Source organism: Lutjanus erythropterus, chromosome 6 (genome assembly GCF_056507025.1).
Source record: "Lutjanus erythropterus isolate fLutEry1 chromosome 6, fLutEry1.hap2, whole genome shotgun sequence".
Classification (NCBI taxonomy): domain Eukaryota; kingdom Metazoa; phylum Chordata; class Actinopteri; order Lutjaniformes; family Lutjanidae; genus Lutjanus; species Lutjanus erythropterus.
This window is the reverse complement of record NC_139322.1, coordinates 15,783,279-15,810,672: the sequence shown is the minus strand read 5'-3', so window position 1 is coordinate 15,810,672 and position 27,394 is coordinate 15,783,279. Positions and strand designations below refer to the sequence as shown.

Below are 27,394 nucleotides of genomic sequence, written 5' to 3'. Positions count from 1 at the left end.
AAATATTTTTTTTAAAATGCAAAATGTTCAGTATAATGTCTCAGAATTCAAGGCGACATCTTCAAGTTTGCTGTTTTATCTAACCATTGATTCAAACCCAAACAAAATATAAAATTCTCACGTTTTGAGAAACTGAAATCAGAAGATTCCTGTCATTTTTGCTAAAAGAATAACTGAAAGAATTGATTGGCTAGCAGAATAATCACCGATTATTTTCTGAAGATCAAATAATCAATTAATTCACTATTTTTTTCAGCTCTGAAACACATCAGAGTCAGTTTAACCTGAACCAAATAGTCACACTAGAGATGCTGCTTTAACAACTCTTCAAAATATACCTCAAAAATCATCATAGTATAATCCTAATACATTTATGTTAGACAACGTCTACTACAGAAATATACAAAAAAAATTACTGACAATCACAAGTACAATAACCAACCATAGTACAGAGAAAGAAAATGCAAAGTCAGTCTATTTCCATCCACTATGAGAATATTAGAAGCTAAGCTTTTTGAGATAAACAGTTGTGGTGCTAATTCTCCACTGCCATTTAACCATAGCAGAATAATGGAAGTGCAACGAGAAGATATATAGTGCACCAGTCAAACCTCCAAATGTGAAAAACGATGTAGACATAGTGATGAAAACAATAAGTTTTTGTATACCTCAGTGGAGATGATTCTAATGATTGCAGTCTGCTCAAATAATCACAATCAGGCAATTATAATTGTGACAGGCCTATCCACCCTAACTCTACTTTAAATGAGTGAATAGTGACACTAAACTATGTTTTTCTGGAAGCACCCAGGAACCTTTTCAAAGGCCTTTCCGTCTTTTATAATCGCTGCTCCACATCGCCTCTCACTTGGCTCAACACCGTAATGAAACTTCCACCTGCAGCTCCATCTCTCCATTTCTTTAAAAGGCCTCACATCCATTTTTTTTTACCCTTTTTTTCTCCCATTACCTCCATCACCTGTTGGTTATCTCCTTTCATACTTCCATCTCAAATGTCTCGCAATCATCTGTGTTCGGTGCTACCCGGCTGTGAAGAGGAGTCTGCGATTTCTACAGTCTGAAGGTCAGATATTTGATGGTTTGACAGAGAGTGATTTATGAAGGATGCACAGTGTGTGATGGCAGTCTAACATCACACACACATTTATTCTGGAGCAGTTTGAGGCAGAGATGGGTCATGTCGGTGGTTTAATGAATGCTCTGGTTTAGTCTCTCCGCTGAGCTCAGTGAAGGGTGATTGGAGACACTTGACATGTTTTGTGTCACATGAAATGTTTCTTTAAAGGCACAATGACCATTTCAGAAAGGATGTCATAATTTTTTTTTGCTTATTTTATTAGAGATGTACCAAGCCCTCTGTCCACATACAATTTTTTTTCATGGCAGATATGGTGCTGCACAGTGCTGGAATTAAGTTAAAAACAAAACAAACAACAACAAAAAATCCCACTGTACTTTCATGTCACTAATATCTCAAAAATACCTATTACCTATTTGTTTGACATTTTGTTCACTATGAGAACCAATCAGATGTGCTCACTCTCATATGGCTGTTCTCCATAAACATGTGCTGACTTGGTTTGACTTTGTGTGGCAGGGATTTGCATCTGAGCCTTGAAGGTCTGTCTTGACACAGGCTCGGGCATCAGTAATAGCATGACAAGACTCCTGGACAGCTAAAAGTGCAAACAGGAGGGAAACTAAACTTCAAACCAGAGATTCAGTTAGAAAGAAAAGAAGAAAAAAAAAACAGAAAGGCAAACTGTCCTTCATTTTCTTGGTTACCAGGGTGACTAAACCAGCTCCTTTCTGAAAATATTTTCAACTAGAAGCACTTGTAGCAGCTGCGCAACAAAAAAAGTGTACTGCTGTGAAAAAAGATGCACTTTTTCTCTTGGTGGCCACACGCTACCACAGACACTTTCTCCTTGTTGGGAACTGCGGCTCAGAAAAAAAACGCTATGTAGGAATGAAGACTTTATCTCTAAATTGACGCTGTGAAATATTGAGCATGGATTGATAATACTAGTCCAATATCCGATGAGTGATGGATATCAGTCCCATCTTCGTCATTGTGTGTCTGATTGGTTACAGATCTGCTGTTTTCTTTTTAGGTTGAAGTCTGCACATTTTTGCATGTTTCTGTAAACACACAGTGCTTACAAAAAGGGACAGACTCTGGACCATCTGTTATATCCTCACCCATGGGGACACTTGGTAGATTTACCCGACAAATCAATCTTGTTGCATCACCAAACGCCAGAAGCAGTGCCGGGAAGTAAAATCTCACAACATAACATCAGTTTTTGCTGTTCACATGCTGTTAGATTCACTGTTTGATTGATTGGTCGACATTATCATCACAACTGTTTCCTTTGTACGTGAAGCTTTTCCACTTAATGATTAACAATGTCACTTTCATGGTTTCTGTGTCTCATTTTCTGTTTAAAAAACAAGAAACAAAAGTTGTGTGTGATGTGACGTGATGTTGCTGAGGATGATTAGGTTTGAAGAGGCGGGACTGATACACACCTATGAAGGTTTGCAGCATCATAACAACGAGGCCGGCTCGGTGAGATCCAAGGCCTCTCTTTAATCTTATCTCAGCTGTTGATCCCCAGCTGTCAGTCTGCCGCGTGTTATCTCTCTGCTCTCAGACAGTTTTGATAGAGACTTGAGACGTGAGCCCCGCCGTGAGTGAATCATTCTTGCGTTTCCCATCTGTTTGAAAGCAGGCTTCTTGAACTCCACTTGAAAAAAAAAATGTAATTCTTTGCAATGTTGCCTCACTCTCTGGTTAAGAACACTTTTTAGCATATTAGCTAAATCCTCTGACAAACATGCCCAGTTGGCATTTCTGAAATTGTGCTTCCTCTCAGCACAAAAATTCTGGTATGGCAGCATCCATTGGGTAACTAACTATGGAAACTCACATGACAGATTAATTTAATGAATCTCCCTGTGGGGCCTCTTGTCTGTCAGCTATCTCTCTGCACACAGGACAGGACTGTGTATCTGATGGATAGCCCCTCGGTTAGAAGGGTTATTTTTGTAAAAGTGGGTCTTCCATATATGTTAATTAATATTAGTTTGGCTGAACATTATTTTACAGTACACTAATATCACCTAACGAGTCGTACTTTGTATCACATGAGACAAAAATTTGAAATAATATGTTCGTTATTAGACATTAGACAGAAACAGTTAAAAAAATAGAAATATGTTCTTTGTTAAACAGCATAAGACAATTTATTGGACTAGATTAGAGGGTAATTAGGGACAAATTATGAGAAAACTGTACTGTAAACTAAAGTCCATTATTTCCCCACTGCTAGACGCTTGTTAGGCTTTATTAGAGCGCAATTTAAGACACATTACAAAAGAACTGTACCGTAAACTAAAGTGTATTATTCCCCATCGTTATAGACTTCATTAAAGGGCAGTTACATTACAACAGAACTGTACTGTAGGAATGCACAATTAATCACAATATTATTGATATCACAATATGACCAAGTACAGTATCCAAACCCAGAACCAAATTGTAATTTTTTGGAAAGATGAAAATCTTGGGGGGGGGGGGGGGGATGTGTAGTGAGAAAACAGCAATATAATAAAGTACAGTATGCTCGGTACAGACCACAACAAATATCACATCACCATTTTTTCAGAAAAATGATGCAAAGATCATAATTCTACTTATTGTATCGCAATCGCAATTTCAGCCAAAATTATTGCAAAATGACTTTTTTACCATATCGTGCAGCCCGAGTGTAGTGTATACTAAGTAAAACCACATATCTGCTGCTTCCCCATTTAAAAGCAGCGTGTGAACCAGATCTACCAAGCAAAGGACTACTGTAGGCAGGTAATGTGATGTGATTTAAAAGGTAAGCATCGATCTTGGCTACTCTAATTGTCTGGTACCAGCTTAGGTGTTGTGTTTCAGGTAGCAGATACGCGATTTCACTTTAGTTTAGAGTACAGTTCTCTTGCAAAATTCTACTAAGGGTCTAACACAGTCCAATAAAGAACATATTATTCCTTTTTTTGTTTGTTTGTTTAATTTAATGCAAAGTATGGCTTTTTGCATCTTATTAGTCTACTGTTAGGTGTATGGTGTGTAATTAGGGTATAACTACTTTCAAATGAAGAATTTTTGAGCTCACTAGTGAATTGTAAAATAAAGTGCAGCTATAAGGTTTAACACAGCAGAGGATTCAGATATATAGGTCAGTGTATGTACCAGTCTCCCCTTTCAGTCAGCCCCACTGGTTTGTTTGTGTGCCACATCAACAGCACCAGGGACCCCTTCAATTACAGCCCTCAAGGTACAAATTAGTGGTTATTACACCCAGTGGAAAGGCTTCTCCTTTTCCACTCCTTCATCCAATCTAAATGCATATAATTCAAGCCTAATGTGGTAGCTTCTCGTCTTGCATTTTATCATGAGTTTCGTCATGTTAGCTGGCTGGTGATGACACGCTCGTCCCTGTGGTGTGATGTGTTCCAGCTGAGGGAGGCGGGCAGGCAAGATGGGGACGTGTATCTCATCTCCGTCTCATTGCCCGTGGTCATCGGCTCCCGTGAAAGAAGGGACTTTAATCACACAGGGGCCCTTTGTGTGTGACGGCCAGGCAGGCAATGACATTTAACAGAGGCAGCCAGTTAGAACTGATGGCATGCTCACATACCGACTGATGCTTTCTATCAGCGGTGAGGAGGATTCAGCCCCGCTCGAAGCTTCAGTGTTTTTACATGTGTTGCCCACGGGAGGAAAAAAGATACAATGGACACATTAAAATAGCTGCTCTGTGTGCATTTTTTAGAAACATGGCACAAAGAAGTGTTTTTCCTCCTATCCCAGGGGATAAGAATAGAAATCCTGCCATCTGGAGCATGTTGAGTTTTCCAGTATTTGACAGGAATAGTCATCCATGTTTAGTCTGTGTAAGAATATTTTTGGCTGGGTGCAGAATTTATAAGCAGTATCTGTGTTTATGTGGGATGATGTCCACGTCATTCAAGGCTGACCCTCCTCTCAACCCCTCTCCCTCAAGCTTTCACTCGTCCTTTTAGTTTTTACAGTCGTACCAACCTTTCTTTCTCCTCCCTGCCTCCTCTTTTCTTCCTTCATCCTTTGGCCTACTCAGCTATTAGCACAGAGCGGAGGGAGCGGTAGGCCTGGGTTCCTCTAGTTATATTTAGCAGTGAACAGATGCAGCGCACTGGAGTGGAACATACTGCCTCTGCTCGCCTCGCTGTGTGCGCCCATGTGTGTGTCTTTGTCTGTGACTCTTCCTTCATACCAGTACTCCCATCATGCACTGCTGACTCTGACTCAGCAGCACAGCACTGGAGAACTGGGTCAGAACTACCTCCTCACGTAAACCATCCATAAACCACCTATACATCTCTGCATGTCCAGTACTCAAAACCAGTGTTTAAAGGGAACACTTTTTATAAAATGTCTGTTTGTAATAACGAGTAGAGCTGCAACTATCAATTATTTTCATCGGAAATTAATTGATTAAAGGAACTGTTCACCCTAAAATCAACCAATACATACCTGTTTTTTCATGTTTATGTTTATATTTTAATATTTTGTCTTTAAATGTAAAGCACATTGAGTTTAACTGTATTGAAATGTGCTATATGAATAAAATTGTCATTCCCTGGAAACCAGATGAAGCCATTTGCATAGATTCAATTTGCTTGTCCGTTGAAGGAACGATACATTAAAGAAAAACAGAGGAGAAAATCACTTTTGCTGAGTATGATGGTTTGATTCAGGGCTCCTGTCTGGCTCCTCCGTGCTCCCCGGCCCCACTGAACATCGTCTCTGGACTGGGAATAACATGAAAGCGGCTCTGGGTGTGGCCGGGTTGTGGAGGTAATTATAGAAGGAGAAGGCAGAGGACCAGTCCAGGGCTTTATGGCGGACCTCTCTGTGATTGTTGTTTTTTCCTCTCCACCCCTGCCACACTGATTGCAGGGCTCAGGGCAGGCAGAAATAAGACGGCGGCTGAACAGAGGAAGCTGAACACACCGCTTTTATATCTGTGTGAGAGCATATGTGCGTGTGAGACAAGACAAGGGAGAGCGTATATGTGTTTAATTAACATGAGAAACAAAACAAGTGTGTCCTATGTCTAATATCATTATTATCTTGTGTATCAGCTGTCATGACCTCTCAGCCAGGATAATGGCTGGTTAATAGCTGCAGACTGTGGCTATCACACCCAGAAAGCTAAGTGAGAGCCATCACTGAGAGCAGGAGTATTGGATTAGTTTTGTCTGTTGCATCCCTCCCGATGTTCACCTCTCTGAGACGGCCCCTCCTTATTTCTGGATAATGTAGAGTTAAATGCTCTCATCTGTAACTGGAGAGTCCAGTGTTGACTGACGGGATGTCCTGAGACCCACAGGAAGCCGCTGAAACAATGGGATTTACTGTTTAAGAACCAGCATTTCCAGTTCCTACTCTGTGGCCATTATTTGGAATCGGCCAGAGGAAATACAATATTATTTGTCCTCTGGAGGAAATGCCATCTCTCTGTGCTCAATTTGAGCTCTGGTTTATCGGCCTGAGATGGCTCGGGAGCTGTATGACAAAAGGGGGAATTTAAAGATTTAGATGTTGGCTCAATAGAAATCAAACTGTAATGGACAATCAGTATGTGAGTCTGTGGCTGTAATTGTGTTTAGTTTGTTGTTCCTCTTGTGCCACAGCAGATAGGTTGTGGAAAGGATGCAGACAGAGCGGAGCCTTCTTAATCAAAATGTGATAACAGACAGGCTCGTGAAATCCCCAACTGACCCCTTGCTTCTGACATCTTGCTATTTCTGCTAAAACAATGCTCTTTGTCTGGATATATATTGTCTGCAACCTGAAGATATAGTGTTAAATGAATAGTTTGACATTTGGGGAAATATACTTATTTGCTTCCTTGCCAAGTTTTAGAAAAGAAGATCGATGTCGCTCTGTGCACGATCGAGGAAGCTGGAGCCAGTAGAGAGTTAGCTTAGCTCAGCATAAAAAGTGGATATGGAGAGAAACAGCAAACTTGGCTCTATGTGAAGGTAACAAAATTTAACTACCAGCACTTCTAAAAGTCTAAATTAATAGGTCATATATTTCTTTAATCAACAACAAAAGTAATAGTCCAGCACATAAACTCCAAAATACAGAGTGAATATGTAGCTGGAGCCAGTGCCAGTTAGCTTAGCTCAGCATAAAGACTGGGGGTTGTGAACTGGACAGTTTCTTGGATTGGGACCAGTAACTGCTTGAAATCCCTGTTGGTCGTACCCTGACCGTGCCAAGGAATAGGTTTGCTCATAACCCCTTTTCTACACTTTGGTTTTTGTTCAGCTGGAAAAAGAAATGACATATATGTGTTAAAGTGGAAACTGACAACTTTTCAGTCCCTGGATTTATTTTAGCGCCGCCGTGGCAAAGACAACAGGTGCTGTGTCGAAATCTGTTGTGTGTTCATGGACTTTCTCCTGCATTCTGATTACTAGTCGTGAATTAAAATAACAAAATGATTAGTAGACAGTTATGTGAAACAGGTGCCTGCATATGGCTTATAATTGTCACATAGAAGCTGGAAAACACAATGGGACCACAGCATTTAGCCTTACCTGGTCCAATTTCACATTTACACACACACATTTGTCTATTTCCACTTTAATTAGTGGAATTTACCTTCAGGCAGAGCCAGGCTAGGTGTTTCCCTTTGTTTCCAGTCTTTATGCTAAGCTAAGCTAACCAGCTGCTTCCTTCAGATAGTGATATCAATCTTCTCCTCAAACTCTCACCAAGAAAGCAAACAAGTCTATTTCCAAAATGCCGACCTATTCCTTTAAAGTTAGTCATAGCAGTTGCATGAAGTCTGAAGAGGGATGGGCGGTGCACCTGGCTGATTCATGGTCAAACACCCAGACAGTGTCACCTTAGCCCAACACCCTCTGGTGGGGATCGAGGCTGGGAGGGCGTCTTGTCTTGCACTGTAATCCTCTCTGTCATCACTACAGGTGGTGTTTCATTAGGTAGACCGGTGTGTGTGTGTGTGTGCGCGTGTGTGTGAGTGTGTCTTCCAATTACTGCAGGATTGTCTGTTCTCCTCTAACTAAAGTAAGGGCAGCCTGCCTGTCATTTAACACCTAATCTGTGCCAGCAGCAACTTCCAGTGGAGAGAGAAACTCATGCGAAGCTGAGCCTGACACACAAGTCAGAGCTCTTCTCATAGAGACACTCTGCACTCCACTTGCATCAGCTTACTACAGGATCTGGGTGGAGTTACAAAGTTGATTACTCTTCGGCGATGTTTGTGGGGTTTTTTTTTTGTGTAAATAGTGGTTAAAACACGACTTGGTTTCCAACTCCATGTTGCCATACTCATCGTATCTTGTAATATGTATTTTGATTACAGTAATCAGTCCCACACCAATTGCAGAGTATTAACTTTATAGCATTCTCCCAGGGAACAGCTATAATTTAGGGATTGTTGCTGCTGTGACCTTTTAAAAACCTACACATCCATGTGTGGTCTGTGTCTTAAACGAAAACATCTGTGTTGATATTTTATGAAACCCATTAGACTTATTTGTTACTGCATAACTGCAGATCGTTTGTGACTGCTTACTATCCAACCGATGTGGACCGCCAGCAAGTGTGTTTGGTACTTTGAGGTGCTTTACAAACACGTTGGTGGTTGTGGGAGAAGTGCTCATTTGTTTTACTGAAAGGGAAAGTTCAGATTATTTTAAGTGGGGTTGCATATTCACAGTCAGTGTAGATGGCGGTGAAGTGACGGGACTACCAGCACAGAAGCTAAGCAGTGTACTGCTGTGGACAGTTTCAGCAACAAAATGTATTTTAGCCATGGACCTCCTGAGCCTACAGAACCTGTACCTCCATCCAGAGGGCAGACAGTGGAATAATTTAATCACTGAAACCGGGGCTGAAACTATCATTCATCCAGCGCTGATTAATCTGTTCGTCATTTTCTCAATTAATCTATTTGTCATTTGGTCAATAAAATGACAGAAAATGGTGAGAAATGTTTCCCAAAGCCCAAGATGACATCCTTAATTCCTTGATATTCAGTTTACTGTCATAGAGGAGTTAAAAAAAAAAACTCCAGAAAATATTCACACTTGAGAAGCTGAAATCAGAAAATTGTCATTTCTTCTTCTTCAAAAAAAAAAAAAAAAAAAGACTTGAAAGATTAAACAATAATCAAAACAGTTGGGGATTAATGCAGTAGTCGATAACTAATCAATTATTTGACTAATCTTTGCAGCTCTAATTGATGTATAAACATGTAAGCAGCATTTTAATGTTATAGCTGGCTGATGTTTTGCTCCTCCAGCTGTCAGAAAAATGACGTCACTGTGAAATGTAGTTAAATAAAAGTATAAAATGATCTAAAATGGATATGGAAGTACCTCAAAACTACAGTACAGTATTTAAAGTAAATAAGTGAAATATTTTTGTTTGTATTTACCTTCATTTTGAGCTTTTGAGGTAGAGTTTTGTTCTTTTTTTTTTAATTCAGATTATCCTTGTAACAGTATTATATGTGGTCTGGGATGATGGGAAAGCTGTTATGTGTATGTCCTTGTTGATGCTATGTTGACTGTTTTGTGTTGTTGGATTATTAATTGTTTCTATTATGTATGGATTTATTCACTTGATTTTTATTTAGTATTTGGTCATTCTCATGTTGGGTGCCTGAGGACCCCCTTGAAAACGACATGGTGCATCTGAGGGGGTTTATCTTCTTGTCAAAATTTGAAGAAAAAAAAGGAATTGGCAGTGTGATGGTGGAAATAAAAACCCTCCTCACTTTTCAGTCAGTAGCTGATATTACAGGCTGTTTTGAATCTTTAAATTAACTCCAACTGCAGCCACAGGGATTATGAATCACATCTTTGAAGTCACATTTGTAGTCCTGTTATTTATTTATTTTTTTTCTTTCAAACCACATATGATTGAAATCCACCACTGGGGGGCAGCAGCCTATAATGACCACACATGTTTCATCTGCCTCGCTGGTTGGCTCTGGGTTGCTGTGGTAACGGGTCTGTGTGAAGCAGACTCTCAGTGGTGAGGCTCAGAGACACAGAGGGCAGTGTTGAGCTGGAGGACGGGAGATGAATCCCAATCAGCAGCTGAACAGAGCCTCACACACACACACACACACACACACACACACACACACACACACACACACACACACACGTCTCCTCCAAATGTAGTTTCATTCTCTATAAGCTGTTGATTTGATTTGTCTATATATGTGAAAAAAAAAAACAAAAACCTAAACCACAGCTGCTGTTTGGATGTCTAGCTCTGTTTTGAAGTGGTAACCACCTGGCATGATTGACAGGTAGTAGCAGTGACTCGCAGCTGTTTTAGGCTGCAGCTGCTTGGCAATCTTTTTCTGACGTTTCAGGCAGCCTTGAACATATGTCCGTGTCCTTTCGCTATCTGGTCGGTATGTTTTTTAATGCAGTTTGTGTTGAATCGTCTCCAAACATCTCTTCTCTCATACCATGCAGCAGGAGATAAAAACAACCTTACCTTTTAACAAGAGCTGTCCAAGTAAGATCACATCTTTAAAATTCATTCGCATGTCTATCTGAGTTTTCATGTCTACAAAATGTGTGAATCACTATCTCCTTAGATGTTTGAGAGCACACACACACCCTCCTCCAGCCCCAAAATGAGACAGGGATGCATAACTAGATTTAAGGTTATGTAATGCTGACTGGAGGCATGGAGGATGTGTATAATCCACTCTTATTTGGGTTAAACCCATCTCGCGCTCTCTCTCACTCTCTCACGTCTATCTGTAAGAGGACAGAGGCCTCACATCCTCACACATCCTCTCCTCTGCCTCATCCACGGCTGAAAAGCACCGACACACACAGTCTTCTTCCAGCTCCGCCGGCTCCACAAACATCTCGGCTCCCAGGAAACATCTCTCAACGTGCTAATGTCTCTGGTGTCTCAGATTTTCCCCCGATGGAGTGATTTCATTGTTATGAGAATCAAGAATATCCTCTCCGAGCTCCCAAATGATCCATCTTATCATCTGCAGGCAGATCTGTCAGTTATTTTCCCTATTCTTGCTGACAGGCAGAATAACATTTCATTTTTGAGGGTCACAATAAGGTTCGTCTTTGGGTGTGTGAAATGTCAGAAAATAGTGAAAAAACGACCAGTACAGTTTTCCAGAGCCAAAGATGACTTATCCTATTTAAATAGCTTGTTTTGTTTGACCTACAGTCCAAATCAAATAAACAATCCATTTTCTATAATGGAGAACTAAGAAAAACAGCAAATATTCAGATAGAAACAGTGAAATTATGGCGTTTTTGCTTCAAACATTACCTGAATCAATTGTTGCAGACTAATTTTCCCTTGATTGACCATTTGATTAATCTTTTAAACCCAAATTTTGAGCTGTCATAGCTTTGTGGCTCTGTGGAGGGCAGTGTTTTCTAGTATTGATCAGTCATGTTTGAGCTGCTTATGGTCGCATGCACATAAACAACAGCAAGTTACCCCTAACCTGGTTGCTAATGTTATGAACATAAACAAGCTAGCACGTCTTGACTTTTCTTTTGCGAGGAATTCGTCATTTTAATGTCTGGGCCCGCGTCTCTACGTGTAAACATTCTACCAAAACAAGCTACCCTTGAGCTGCAAGTGCATCGTCGTCGCATCCAGGACTCAGTGCTGCCCGACAGGAACATGATTGGGTAAAAAAATTAAATAAATAAACAAGCCAGAGAATTTTTCTCTCCTATGCCAGAATTCAAATGGTTTCAGACTAAACTCAAACCACCACTGTCCCTGAGTACAGCTTCATAATATTGTAGCTGTAGACTCTTTCTTTCTATACTATGAAGTTTTTATTGGCGTAAATATGTAGTTTTTTTGTTATTCAAAATACACTCTTTTCTTATTTTTGTCTTTTTATTTTTATGCATTGTTGACATTGATTGTAAAAACAGGTTACTCTGTAAAAACAGTGAGCAGTTGTAGTTGTCTTAATATAAATGTGCTTGTAAGCTATAATTGCAAACATATTGAGATTAATAATATATTGATATTGATCACTGTATAGTGATGTGTGCTATGAAAGAGCTCTGAGAGGTTCTAACATTAACATTCTGTTACTAGCACTATACACTGTATTTTATTCATTATACCTGTAACAAAAGCCTATTTTGTATACATACCAGCACAGTTCAGACTATATTTAGTAGAAACAGACAGTTGTGGATTAGCAGACAGTGTGTGTGAGTGCCCAGCACACATTCCCAATAACAATGCACCGTATCTTATTGTACACAATACAAGGATCTCCATTCAATACACATGCTGAATTGAACAATTCAACATGTGTATTGTTGAAAATCTGTGGAGCAGTGCAGTGCTGTGGTCTTGGAACTGAGATAATATCTCTGTTTTCTCACCACATCTGGTTGTTTTTGTTGGATTTTAACGCTTTTGTTTAGCTTAGTTTAGTTTTTTGTTGCACGCTGCTGGGAAACCACTCTAAATGGGTTGAGAAAACAACTATTGTTTTATTCAAAAGTCTGCTATTTAATAGTTTTGTAAAGCTGCATGACATGAAAAATGAGAAGAACTTACTTGTCAAGAGCTGATTATATTAGTGTAGTTTTATTTTTCAATTTGTAGAATGCTACATCTACAGCACCATAACATCTGGTTATTTTTCTTTAGTGAAACAGTATTTGTGATTAAAAATCCTGGGAGAAACAAAGTAAACCATGTATGCACAGACACACACACACACAGACACACACACACACACACACACACACACACACCCGCAGTGGTGTGATTGTAATCTCTGATCCACGCAAGTTTAATCCTCATAAATATTGAATATTTGATGACTCTCTCATTGATGGAGCATGACACCTGGGCGGCCCGCCCTCTGCTAGCTGTACGTACCCACAGCGGGAGGGGGGTTGCTCCTGACAGCGGTCCTTATCTCAGGGAAAGCGTCTGAGCCAGCAAAACTGACATGACAGCGAACACACACACTAACGTATGTGTAACATATTTTATTTTTGATGAGGTGCTGTTTATATAAACCTACTCACAAGATACGGAAACTGAGCAGCAGAGGATGCACCAATGAAAGAATGCTTTTACAGTGTATGTTAAATGTGTGTGTGTGTGTGTGTGTGTGTGCAAGTGTGCTGTTGTATCTGTTTTTCCTTTTACAATCTGACTGCTGCTTGCCTAGCAGGGACCGTAATGATGGTCGTCAGCACTAGCTGGTTGCTAGGTAACAATTACCTGACTGTGCTTTGCTTGCACTGAATTACACAGTGGGCTATGTGCTTGTGTGTGTGTGTGTGTGTGTGTGTGTGTGTGTGTGTGTGTGTGTGTGTGTGTGTGTGTGTGTGTGTGTGTGTGTGTGTGGAGGAACGGAAAAATACAGCAAAGTGAACTACCAACCGGTGTCTCCACTTCTGGATAAAAATGCCCCATATCAGAATCAGAATAATGGCTATGCTAATATTAGCTTAGTTGTGTTCCTGAATGTGATTTACACCTTAAATGCTAATATTATTATCACTGTGCTTCAATTATCTGTGTGACAAATGCATCAGCACTGTTTTTCATTTTGTCATCTATTAGCATCTGATTTGGATGAGATTTAATATTTGTTCATCATCATTGCAGTATTACCATAGATGTGTGTGTTGTTGTCTTTTGGGACTCAGTGCTTCACATTATCAGCGGTACATCCTTCAGTATTTATAGTAATGTCCATTGGGGGAGGAGGAGGTGGATGTGAAGCCGGGGCTGACAGATGATGATGTCACCACAGGGCCACACCTCAGGGCAGATGACAGATACTCCTCTTCTGCTTTAAGACCATTTTCACTTTCTCAGCTGCTACACTGATGCTTCTGATCTGTCTGTCCTTGTCCTCGACTCACTCAGCAGCAGCGTTTCCTCTCAGGCTGCAAACACTTCCTGTCTCCTTCCTGACTCTCATTCCCAAACCCTCACAGCCCAAACCCTAACCTTAAAGGACCTGTGTGTAAGATTTACAGGGATTTACTGACAGATTATGGCAGGAATCGAATATTATATTTGCAAGTATGTAAAATAAAAATCACCTGAAACCAAGAATCATTGTGTGAATGAGCCATTCAGATGGCCACACACAGCGTCAGCCATGTTTCTATACTAACCCAGAATGGACAAACCAAACACTGGTTCAACATAAAACCTGTTGTGCTTTTTTTATGAGTTTCACTGCCACCATAGGTTCTCCTAGATGATTGGAAGGGGAGGGTGAGATGAGCAGTACTCAGTTGGTTGCAACTGACAACCTCACACCTCGATGCCACTAAATCCTGCACACTAGTTCTTTACTGGAACAGTGTGACATTTTGGGGAAAATCACTTAATCGCTTTGACAGGTGACAAGATTAATACCGCTCTAATGTCTGTACAGTGAACATGATGCTAAAACCTGCAGCCCGTGAGCTTAGCTTAGCATAAAGACTTGAAATTTGGCTAGTAATTTCCTGGAATCTCTTCTGAGTGTTTAGATCACACGTTGCAATCCATATCCATATTATTCAGCATTCTTTTGTGTAAATAAACAGTTGTATGCATCTTTTCGGACATTACCATGGTAATCTGTGACAACAATTAAGTAATTTATAAAATATATTACACCAAGCAAAGTCAAACCTTATACTTACACTTGGCTTACACTTAAACTTATGATGTTATACCAAAAATGCCTTGTCTGCCATTGGCAGTTACATTGTTGACATACTCTAATATTTTCCTAGAAAGAGTATGCTTATTACGTACTACTGGTTTCATACTAAGGTTTCAGACATACTAAAAACTCTCACATACTATTTAGTGTACTAAATAACAGGGCTGTTGCGATATGTGATATGATTAGTGAAAATGATCAATTTTGCAATACAATTTTCATGTTTGCAGTGAAATCAATAATAAAATCAAAATTGTGATGATGTGATATTTGTTGAGGTTAATGCTGCTTTCTCACACATTTTTCCTTTTTCATAAGTTGCGATTTGGTTCTGGCTTTGCGATTTGGATATTACATTTGGTTTTACTGCAGTTTTATTGCAATTGTGATTAATAGTGCAGCCCTACAAAATAGCATGTTAGTATGAATTTCTTTTACACTGTTTGGATTAAACAAACGGGACATGATGAGTGAGTTTTAGACGTGCTGGTAGGCCAGGCAAGCTGTTTCCCCCTGTTTCCAGTCTTTATGCTAAGCTAAGAAAAACAGCTGCTTGTTCCAGGTAATTATTTACCACACAGAGTGGTGTCAATTTTTTAACTAACTCATGGCAAAAAACAAATTTGGGATGCTGAGTGCAATAATAAACCCCAAATCCAGTAAGCATATTCAAAAAAGTGAAACATAACACATCTTGAGTCTTCAAGTCAAGGACGACAAACACACAGTTGCTTTGATGAAGGCTCTGTACTAAAATGTGTGTTTGTCCATTATGGAGCAGGCAAAGTAAATTTGAAATGTGAATATTTTCACCTCCTTAACTTTAAGGCTTGAAATGTGGTACCTTCAATTTGTTTAATATATCAATTTAGCAATTTAATTAAACAATTAAATAAATTCATTCATTGGTAGTTATTACCCGGAACAAAAGTTAACAACAACCAGAAACAATATTGAAAATTTAGTTTAAAATCTCCAAGACACAGTGACAAGATTAAATATCTCTTCCCCCCTGTGTCAGGTGGTCATTAATCTCTTGGTATCTATCAAAGAAAAATTTAATTAAAGATCCTCTGGTTTTTTTTTTTTTTTCAGCACTTGACTTTTATAGCAAAGTGGTATCATGGTAGCAGATTTGAGTTTGGACGTCAGCACAAAACTTTGTTCACATTTCCAAAGAATGAGGTCTAATTCATTCATTTGTCCTCCTCCTCTCTCTGATATAGTAATGATCTTGAGGGAGAAGTGGGTGGAGACTAAACAGTCTTCTGTAGCCCCATATATCTCTCCTTGCAAAATCACACAAACTTTTGAGTGATCCAACTAAATATGAAAAAACTGTAACTCTAATATGTTACATGACAAAAGTCTAAAGGCACTCTAACTACCCTCTTAATGTGACTTTAAACCACGTTATAATCCCCCTCAGCTCCAAAGTAAACTCAGTCAGCACACTGACCTGCCATCCCAGAGCACAGAGCCAGGAGAAACTCCTCCACTGTGATCAGAGGCCGACAGGAGGCCGTGGCACCTCCCCCAAGAAGTGCTTGCCAGCTCTCCCAGACATGGATGATATATTTGGAGATCATTAAATGGTCCTAAATGAGACCCTGGCGTGAGAGCGAGCTCTGACCATCTGGCCCCATTGTGAGTGCCGGGACTCTGTTCAAACACAGCCAGCAGCATCAGCACCTCTGATTGGATGGATGCTGAGTAAGCCTGGGAATTCCAGCCAATCAGATGTTGTTTTAATCAATTACCCAAAACCCGCCTCGATCTTTATGTTTCTCTTTAAATTAATCAGACTGTTATATACTGTTTGTCTTTCTGTGCTCCACTCAAACTGTCAGTAGAGTTTATTTCTTTTCTTTTTCCATTACCACCCATTGAATTAGAGAAAACTTGAAAGAAATGAAAGCCAATGGAAAGTCACTTTTCTTCTCTATCTGTTTCATGTTTACATCAAATGGTGTTGAATTTTTGGCTGTGCTAGCTACATGGCTCTCAGGATTATGGATTGGTAATGTCATTCAGTCAATCTGTTGGTCTGTCTACCAGTTTGGTCCAGAGTGAAATGTCTCAAAAAATATTTGATGGATTAAATCCAAAGCATTTGATTAACCTCTGATTTCACTTGCAGGACCACGGGCAGGTTGATGTTGTTGGATTAGAGTCAAACATCTCAAAAAATGATTTTGATGGATGCTCTTAGTATTACATTTAGTACAGACAGTAATGGTGCCCAGATAATTTAATGTCCCCCTCTGAAGGAATTTTAATAACTATATGTTAGACCCTTTACTTTCCATCATCATCATCAGGTCAAAATTGAACTTACCATTATTAAGACTACACTAAACTAACGATAACCAGTCGTAATCTTTACTTTTTTTTTATTGCAAATTAGCAAATGTTAGCATGCTAGCACAAACTAAGATGGTGAACATAATGCCTGCTCAACATCAGCATGTTTGTGTTGTAACTAGCCCGACAGACACTGTATTTTTATTGATATATTAATAGTGATATATATGAGACTTTCATATTTGTAATATTTCTAAATAACAGTAAATAAAAAATGATTGTCACTGTGTGTGTAGACCCTTATCCTGCACTTGTGTGGTATCAGAATAATTGGAAAAATTTGTTCACGGCAAGTCGGAACAACAACTCAGAAAATTTGTTAAAATGTTGGCTTGCAGAGTTTCTGTATATTGACGTCTTATGTGCAAAAACATGTCAGACGAAAGTAAATGTTTAGTTGATATTAATTCACGTTTTTCATATATATTTTTTTTTGCTTACATGTAATCTGTAATATGATATTAGGTTTTAACTGAGAGTTTCTAATGAATATATTCATCCACTGGAGTGTTTTGGGGGAACAGGCCTCACACACAAAAAAACACAACTTTTAAAACTTAATTCACTGAATTGGGGGAAACTGGATTGCATTTTATGGAGAGAAAATTTTCTCCCTCAGATTTCCTTCGGCTCCTCGCCTTCAACTCTATCAGGAAACTCTGAGCTTTCCTGATAGACACGTAGTTAAAGTAGCTAACAGTTAGCCGTGACTCAGCCCCGGTGTGCTGGGAGCCAGACCTGGCAAGAAATACCACCTCGGCACTGTAGCCTGTTCTCTGTTGTCAAACTGACCTCCATTGGTCTCCGAGGCCAGTTTGGTCCTGGTCCAGCTATGTTCACTGGGAGCTCTCAGTCCAACAACAGTCAACCAATAGGCTCGCTCTCCTCAACATTACATCCATGGATCACTCAAGCTGCATGACATTAGAGAAATGGGACCATCTGAGGAGCACGGGGCTGCAACATTAGCCTTGTTGCATTGCAAGTGCTCAAAATAAATAAATATATGTTCAAATTTGTTATTACTATTATACTAATTATATGTATGTGTAAACAAACAAACAAATCAGTTTATTTACTTACTTATTTAACCTCTGTTTTTTTCAAATAAGAAAAATAAACATGACTCTCTTAGTGTCCAGGAGCATTTCAACAATGGAAATGTCACGACCTTTCACAACCTTACTTTTGGTCAAATGACAGCATGTAAACAGCAAAGGGACGAGCAGGTCACAGTGATGTCGAGGTTTGTTTGTTTACTTGAGGTTTTGTTTGTCTGCTGTTTCCAGGTCACAAGCTCAACAAGGACCTGAAGCACTACCTCAGCCTGAGGTTTCAGAAGTCTTCCCCCGACCACGAGCTGCAGAAGACCATCCGAGCCAATCTGTATCGCCATGCTGTGCCTTGTGAGTAAAATATATCAGTAATGGTGACAATAACTTGCTGGTGGATGCTTAAACCAGGACATCTGGCTGAAGAATTGTGCATTTAACCCGTCTTTAGCATAATTTCTTCAGCTTTACCCCAATGACCCACTTTCTTTTGGCTTCTTTCTCATTTGTTTCATCTCCTATTAATCTCATTCTTCATGAATTATTACACTTTATTTCCCTTTCATCATATAAAAAGTCCCATCATTTCTGCTTCTAACTAACAAATGAAAAGAAAAACAAACTCATTTTACAAAGACAATAACCGCAGTTTTTGTTTTGAATTAGTGTCCATTAAAGCCACACGTGTCCTGACCGCGCCAGAGCCGTTTTTGCAGCTGTCTCACATAGCTGCAAAATATACAAAAAGTGTGTCTCGAGCCAAACACCCAGCACCGTGCCAGACTCCACAGCTGGGCTCGGTTACGTCACAAACAGTCGGACGTGCGGTTGGGTGACACAGTCCAGATCTACTGGGTTCATTTTCCTACTGTACACATGTCATGTTTATGTTCTTGTGATGACCACAAAACTCAAGGCTTGAAGTGTTTCGGTAAAACCACACAGTGGATCTATTAGAGACATGATTAGTGTGTGTGTGTGTGTGTGTGTGTGTGTGTGTGTTTTATCTCACACATATGCATAAACATGATTTAATCAGCCAAGAAAGGCATCATCACTCCCCTCAAATACTTCCTCTTGTTTCTATGGTTCTTTTTCGTGTGTTTGCATTGCGGCGATCCCTAAAAAAGAAAATGTGGCTTCTAGACTAGATTGATGTATTTTTTCCCTCTTTCTGTCTCTCTTGTTCTTTGCTTTTTCACCCTCTGCCTTTCTATCTCTGGCTGTCTGTCCTTCCTTCTCTTGCACTGAGCCATGTGACCGGTAAATCCGCCTCTCTGAGCCTCCCCCGGTGCCCTGCCTGGGATTATGATGTTCTGATATATTGAAAATAGATTCCTGCCTGATTATGTGATGAACATGTTGGGCGCTCGCTAAGATCACAGGACGATGGAAAGGCCTCTGCACACAGAGGACACAGTAAACACTGAAATTGAATTAAATAGCACAGACTAACTAAAAATGCTGAATATGTTGGAAGGCATTTTGTAAGTCTGAGGGGTCAACAGATGCTTTAAGAGATTTATATATTTTTTTTTTACTTTTCTCTGTTTTTTGCTTTTTTTCTGATACAATCCTGGACATCTTTATCTCTGAAAATTCCCTAAAATGTACATACTGAAAGTTCTCTACCAAATATTTTCACATCTATCAGCATCTGTGAAGTGAACCTTGTCATGTAGTTGATTGGTCCTGGTCGGAGCCGACATAAATTACCTTGGTACTGTTTCATAGTTGTCAGACTGGCCTCTGTTAATCTGTGTCCCAGCTAGAACTACTAACTGAGCTCGGCTGGAACCGGTACTGATGCTTATTCCAACGACGCTCTCAGCCAGCGTTTCCCACTGGGTTCCCCCAAGGCCTCAGGCCTGAAGACGTCTTTGTCTTAACACTCCGAAGCTCCTTTACTAGTAGTGCAAACAAACACCAGTGCTCCCCTGCCTCCAGTTAACAAGTGCTCCATGAATTCTGTATTACAAGAGAAAAGGTCTGTGTTGCAACAGTCCCCTGATACTTTCATCCCAGGCTTAACGGCAAGGCGCAGCTCTTGAAAGGAATTTGAGTTTCTAAATTATTACCAACTACCGATTTAGTAGACTAAATCAGCTCAAATTTAGACTGATTCACTGACAAGAAACTACTGACAAATTTTAAAATGTGCAGAAAAAACTTTCATAGAGCTTAGTAATAAACTAGATTCTGTGAGGCTATATGCTTTGAGCAAAATGCTAATGTCGTCATGCTAACATGCTAAGAATGACAATGGATAAATGATGATGATGTTTAGCTTGTATAATGTTTACCATGTGTATCGTCTTTAGTGTGTTAGCATGCTAACATTTACATACCTTGCACTAAACACAAATTATTGTTGAGGCTGATGGGGATGTTTTTACCTTTGCAGATATTTACTCATAGACTTAAGTTGAACAGAATTTGACCTGCCCAGTTATTTTCCTGAGGGGGACATAAATATGTGTTACCAACTTTTATGGCAATTGAACCAACAGATGTTAAGATATTTAACGCAAAATCTCACGGTGGTACATAAAGTCTTAACAGTAAGTCAGTAGGATTCATTCTCTTAAAATCATGAATGTCTGTACAAAAGTTCAATGCAATCCTATTAATAGTTATATAAGTACAGTTTTGAGGTGCTTGTACCTTACTTGAGTATTTCCATATCATGTTACATTATACTTATACAAAATTTTGTTTGATTGTTTCCTATCTAAAAAATGCAAACAAAGGTAAACACCCTGCTGAATTTTCCCTCACCCTGTTCATAGTGAGTGCTTGAGAAATGATCAAGAGGCAGATGGAGCGCAAAATATAGATACTACATGCGATGGCACAGAGGTGCCTCTTGTGTCTATTTTACTTATTCATAATTAACATAATTTTCTTAAATTAAGCCTGTTTCCGTATAACTGGGGGAAAGGTTGCTTTCTTGTAACTACCAACAGTTCCCAGTTTTCATCCAGTCCTTGTCCTGTTTGAGGATATCCCTCCCTGTGCAGTGCACTAAAGGAGGTTAGGATGCCTTCGTTGGGGAAAAAAAATGAAACAGTCTAATGTTCACTCTTTTGTAGGACAGTCTATTGCCTTGACACACAGTCACCTGAACAGATCCACGCAGGAGGAAGCGCCCCTGATTACTCATTAATTAAAAATATTCCACTTTTTCCACATTGTATCTCAAAATAAAGGATCCGATGTCTCTAAAAAAAGCATCATTGAATGGACACAGAATGGACTCTGCCCACTCTGTAGCAATAAATCATTAAAGCATCAGGCTGGCGTTACTCCGTGTGTTTCTTATTGTTGCAAATCCCATGAAAAGACCAAAACAATGTGTGTTAGTCCGTCACTCAGTACTTTCTGACTTCTCTACCCTGTGGCCCTCGGCCCCAAGCTCATTTGATCCTACTTCAGACTTAAATCCAAACAGATCACAAATGTAAAATTACTGTAAACTCAGGAGTAAGTACTGTTTGCTTGGGACTATTTTCAGACATGAATTTGGTGCGCTAGTGAGTATTTACAGCAGCAGCACGTTGTATGTGGGATTGACTTAAAATAAACTACAGTGCCCACATTCACGTTGATAAAGGAAGATGTCATCCAGTGAAACAGAGTGGTTTCACTGATGTGTTGTAGGTTTATAGCACAGAGGAATAAGACATATAAGGCTTCAGCTACACAGACAACACTTATAAGTAAAATCAGTTCTTTGCTGGTTTTGGTTTCTCAAAGGAATAGTTTGGATTTTTTGAAGTAGGGTTATATGAGGTATCAGAACCGGCTGAGGAGTGAGGTCAGTGTATTACCAACAGCAGACGGTTATCATACCGCCGGTTTGGAGAGGCAGCAGGCGTGCCGGTGTAGAAATGTACTGTGTGGTGAGCATCAGCAGCAGCAGCTTTCCTTTCCAGAGATTCGTATGAGGCGTAAAGGTGACTGCTTTTTCTGTAGCCAGGCTCAAATTGTGTAACTGTCTCCCCCTACATGTTCGTTCAGCCCCTACGACTGAATGCTTCAAATCCAGACTATAAACCCACATGTTTTCTCTGGTTTTCTAATGTGTTCCATGTATGCCACTGTCATGTAATTGGGTTTTCTTTGTTATTGTGTTTGTTTGTTTGTTTTGTTTTGTTTATTACTATATAAAGCACTTTGGTCAGCCGTGTATTGTTTTGAAAGAAGCGGTTAAAAATAAACTGACTTGAATCTGCAAAGCCACCAAATTCCTTTGGGGAAAAAAAAACAGTAATTTTACCTCACAGAACACGCGAGTTGCTGATATACTGCTGCTCGGTTTGTTTGTTTGTGTTATTGTGTGACTTTGGTGAATTTGAACCAAACCATTAAAACACAAAAGTCACACAAGAACACAAACAAATTAATAGATTAAGACAGCGGTAAACCAGCAACTTCTCTGTTCTGCGAGTTAAAATGACCGATTTTGCCAAAGGAATTTGATGGTTTTAGTGAGAGCCATATTTGGCTTATATAAGGGCGGTTTCCTGTCAGAAATGGATGTCTCATGACAAAGTAAAGCAGTGAAAATATGCTTAATATAGCATACATTTAAACTGATATTGATTATTTTAAGTGTACCTTTTTTAGGTGGCTAAAATATATTGGCTGCTGACGCTGTATGTAGTTTATCTTCCTACACTGGTACTCCTACTTCTACTGTATGTAATACACTGACTATGGATAAGTACCTCATATAACCCCACTTCAAAAAATCTGAACTATCCCTTTAATGGTTCTTGTTGACAATAAGAAAACTATGTAATATCATCACATGTATCCTGTGTGAGGATTAATATTCACTTCTAGGTAGCCTAATTATGCAGCATTTGTGTGTTTTGATTGTGTATTTTCTCTGGTAATGACCATAAAAGAAAAAAAAATGGACCACAGCACAGAGCTGGTCAGTCTAACACTGAAATGTTGATAGTGTTTACCCGTCCTCTCCTTTCCTCTCCTCTCTGTCTTTCTTCCTGTCCCTCCCTCTTTCCCTTTCTTGGTGACCTACTATCGCCGCCACCTCCTGTTTATTGTCTCTCTCTCTCTCTCTCTCACACACACACACACACACACACACACATGCAAATATTTCCTCGGCATGACAAGGCAGAATGACAAAAGCAGTCAAATAAAAGCCACACTTCTCAGCCCTCTGTTTCCTTTGTCTCTGTGTCCCTCATGTCTCCTCCCCCTCTCCTGAGCACATGTGTTGCTCCCTCTGCCTGTGCTTGACTCGAACAGGTGCCTCCCCCCCCCCCTCCACCACCACCACCACTGGCCGAGGTGTTTTTTTTTCTCTTTTGGGCATGTGCGTGTCTATAGGAAGAACACAACCCCCCCTGTCTTTCCCTCCTTTCCTCCTCCTCCCCTCTCCTTCATCGCCTGCTACAGATGGCCATTGTTATCATGTGCAGCAAATGTCACAATTGATAGAGAAGTCGCTCTCTCGTGGGATTCATTTCCCCTCTCACGTCTACAGCTGCTGCTGAGGGTTATCTCAGCGTTATCCCAGCGTTTGAGCCACGGAGCGAACCAATCTTCCCTCCCCCCACCTGATCTCTCCCTCCCTCCCTCTCCTCTCTCCCTGCTCTCCTCTCCTCACTTCAAATCCTCCAGTGAGTGTCAGCGTCCCTGTGGCTCGGCGGTGGCTGCTGCCTTCCTCTTGTCTCTTCTCTGTCACACTCGAGCTGCTCCCGCTGTCTCCCTGCCTCCTCTCACTGCTGCTGCTGCTGCTGCTGCTGCTGCTGCTCTCACCCTCCATCGCCTCCTCTTCCTCTCTATCTCTCTTCCTCCCTCCCTCCCCTCCTCACTGTCCTTCACTCCCTCGCTTCCTTGTTTTCCACTCCACTGCCGATCTCGGGGAAAATCATTGCTGGAGACAAATTTCTCTGTTTGCCGCTCATACAAAGAAAGGGATTACGGCTTGATTTGCTGGCTCCGGGTTCTCTCTGCATCCAGGCAAGTGGCAGCTCCTTATTCTCTTCTCCTTCTGCTCCCTTTTTCCCCTCCGCCATCCGATGCCTGTGATGTATGCATGGCAGAGAGTGTGTGTATATGTGTGTGTGTGTGGTTGATGCTGTGTATATAGGCTAAGGGAATCAGGGAAGGTGGGGGTAGGGGTGGGAATTATGTGAGGGGAAAAAGAGGGGGGCAGGCACACTCGGAGCAGGCACGTCCAACCCAGAGGGACAGATGGCCAGTAGCCCTGGTGCTTTTTCCTCTTTGGTTTTCTAATTCACCCTGCAGGCTTTGTGTAAGGCCCACTAGTACACAGACCTTCTTTTCAAGAAGCGAGAGATGGCTGCTCTCCTCAGCTAGCAGAGGGAGGGAGAGGAGGTATCTGTGTGTGAAGAACGGACAGGAAAGGAGAGGAGAAGAGATGAAGGAGAAGAAGAAGGAGGAGGAGGAGGAGGAGGAGGAGGAGGGTGGGGGGTTCAGTAGAGGCAGGTTTTTAAGAGGAGGTTAGGATAGGAGAGGAGATGGGGGGGGGGGTCAACAGCCTCGAATGCATGGAGGTCAGGTCCAGATGCTGCTCAAACAAAAGGGCTTCTCTGGGGGGGAACGGCAGGGGGAAGCGTGGCACTCGCCATTGTGTGTGTCGCTGCATTGCAGGGTGCTGCCGGGGAGCCTCATGCTAATGACGGCCATTCATTCTTGTAACGGATGAGTGGGCCCCCAGCTTCTGTTTGCCTGCTTTTCACATACATATTTTTGTTCATGTGACCAAATATTCTGCTGCGTTAACGTACGATTCGCTCGAGGGAAGACACAGAAACGACAGCTTCCACAAGCTCATTGAGGGGAAAGCTGGGCAAATATGTGTTTTTGCATAGTAATGATGTATGAAGACAGGTGCAGACTATGTGTGTGTGTGTGTGGGTGTGTTTACATGAACTGTGTGTGTGTGTGTGTGTGTGTGTGTGTGTGTGTGTGTGTGTGTGTGTGTGTGAGGTTTATGTTTAATGCATGTGTTGGTGTATTCATTGCCGTATTTAGCATATTTTACAGTCACAAACAGGCGTCATTTGTCACCATTAAAATAAATCACACACAGGCCAAAAGGACTGCAGATCTTCATTCTTGTTTTAGTGTGATTGGCAAGTGGGTGGAAGGCAGCACTGGAGGCTGTGGTCTCTGATGTTGTTTTTGTTGTTGGCAATCTCTTTCAGGCCCATTTCACAGGCATCTTATACTACATTACCCAGAAGAAACCATTGCAACAAGACAGCCTCGGTTTTTAGAACAAACTGTACCTTGAGTCCGTTCTTACATGAACCCAATCGATCCTGACGGGAAACCAGGTGAAGTGTAGCTCTCAATAATGTTATTGTTATTCAAATTCCTTATTCGTGCTTCCTCGCCGAGCTCGTATAAGACAATTGTCCTTTGATCTCGCGAAGAGAGGATGTGAAGATGGTTGACAGGATCACCCCAGAGTCACTTAGGTCAATTTAAAGTGATCAGTCGCTGATTAATGAGCTTCTATCTGCAGAAATGCTTCATGTAGTTCTCTCTGTTTGGCCTTGCCTGCTCAGACCAGAGTGACACTTCAGTGAAACAGGGAGTCCTGTCCACATGGAACTAAACCAGATCTTGGGATTGTTGATTAAAGCAGGTCTGAACACTCTTTATTTTTCACAGATTATATTTTATATGTCTAGCTGCTGTATCTGTGCGTGTTGTTATCAGCGGAGTGTGATGATGATGATGATAACTCTTTTTTGAGGTCAAGGAAATGAATTGTCCTAATTCTCTGACTGCACAAAGATTCTCTGTTATGATGGTGTCGTCTTTTTTTTTTTTTACCAAGACCCGTTTGTGTGTGAGTCTTGTGATGGTTTTGATGTGGACCCATTGTGGTGACCAGCTCGCCCATATGCCTCCGAGCAGTGAGTGTGATGACGCCAGATTGATCTAAAATTGGATAACTTTCTGCACTGAACTTTGTGCTCATGTGGCTGCCAACAGTATCTATTGTGTTGCCATCATATTTACCCCCGTGGACTAGCACCATCTTATTATCCCAGAGCCATACTTGCTTTGTTTTTGAGTGACACACAAAATCATTGCTCCATCAGTGAATTTTACTTTACTTATGTTAGCTTTTTGACATTAAAAGCCATGGGCAGCTCACTTTTAAGCACTTCAAGTCACTTCAACTTCAACTTAATTTGAAAATAAAAAAATTACGACACTTCTAATGTACAGATTTAAAGGTTCAACACGCCTACAAATTCCCCTCACAATCTCAGTCTTTTAGTGTGTTTTCCATGCAGTCAGTGAAGGTAGTTTAATGTTTTTGCTCTTTGTTGGAATACATGGTTGTCAGAACAGCTGATTAGTTGCAAATTGTAGGTGACATTAGTTACATGAATCTTTTATTTGTCCTCTGACTAATATACCACCATTTTGTCAACGTAAATCCTAAAGGAATAGTTTGGCATTTTGGGAAATACATTTATTCACTTTCTTGATGAGTTAAGAGTGAAATGAAAGGATCGATACCACTCTGATGTCTGTACATTAAAAATACAGCTGCAGCCAGCAGGCAGTTAGCTTAACTTAAATACTGGAAGCATGGGGATTACAGTCACCAGTTAGCATGTTATATTTGTTTGTTCAACATAAAACCTACAGTCAGTCATTATTTTTACTCTTAAGCTCTTGTACAGATTGAACAGCAATTAGTTAGCTTCAAAATTTGGTGGTAAGCAGACTTTCTTTTTTTTTTTTAGAGAGAGCCAGGCTAGCTGTTCCTGAGCCATTTTGCTAAACTAGGCTAATCTGCTGCCTGTAGCATCATATAGTACATGAGAGTGCTTTTCTCTTTGGCAAGAAAGTTGATTAAGTGAAGTGTATTAACAAAATGTTGAAAGATTCCTTTAAACAAAGAAGAATGCCTAAAAACACTAGACACATGTTATATATTTTGTTCAGCTGTCTACTTACATTATCCCAAATGTATCCAACAATGTTCAAACCAAGAGAAATCCATAATTTATTCAAGGAAACAGTGTGTCAAAGAGCGAGGAAGAAAGTCAGTAATATGTGTTATGTGAATAATGTGAATAAATTTAGTGTTACCTCATACATGAATTGATTGAAATGATTTCT

General features: G+C 40.4%; 1 protein-coding gene across 10 annotated transcripts in view; it reads left to right on the top strand.

The window, feature by feature from the left end:
- The window catches only part of LOC146325064 (membrane-associated guanylate kinase, WW and PDZ domain-containing protein 1-like), a 136,980-nt gene that overhangs the window by 28,861 nt on the left and 80,725 nt on the right, over window positions 1-27,394 (top strand). For all 10 annotated transcript variants that reach the window (XM_084720783.1, XM_084720786.1, XM_084720781.1 and 7 more), the window contains exon 2: window positions 18,479-18,595. In XM_084720783.1, the coding sequence (XP_084576909.1) occupies window positions 18,479-18,595 (117 nt within the window). The remainder of the gene's footprint in view (window positions 1-18,478; window positions 18,596-27,394) is intronic.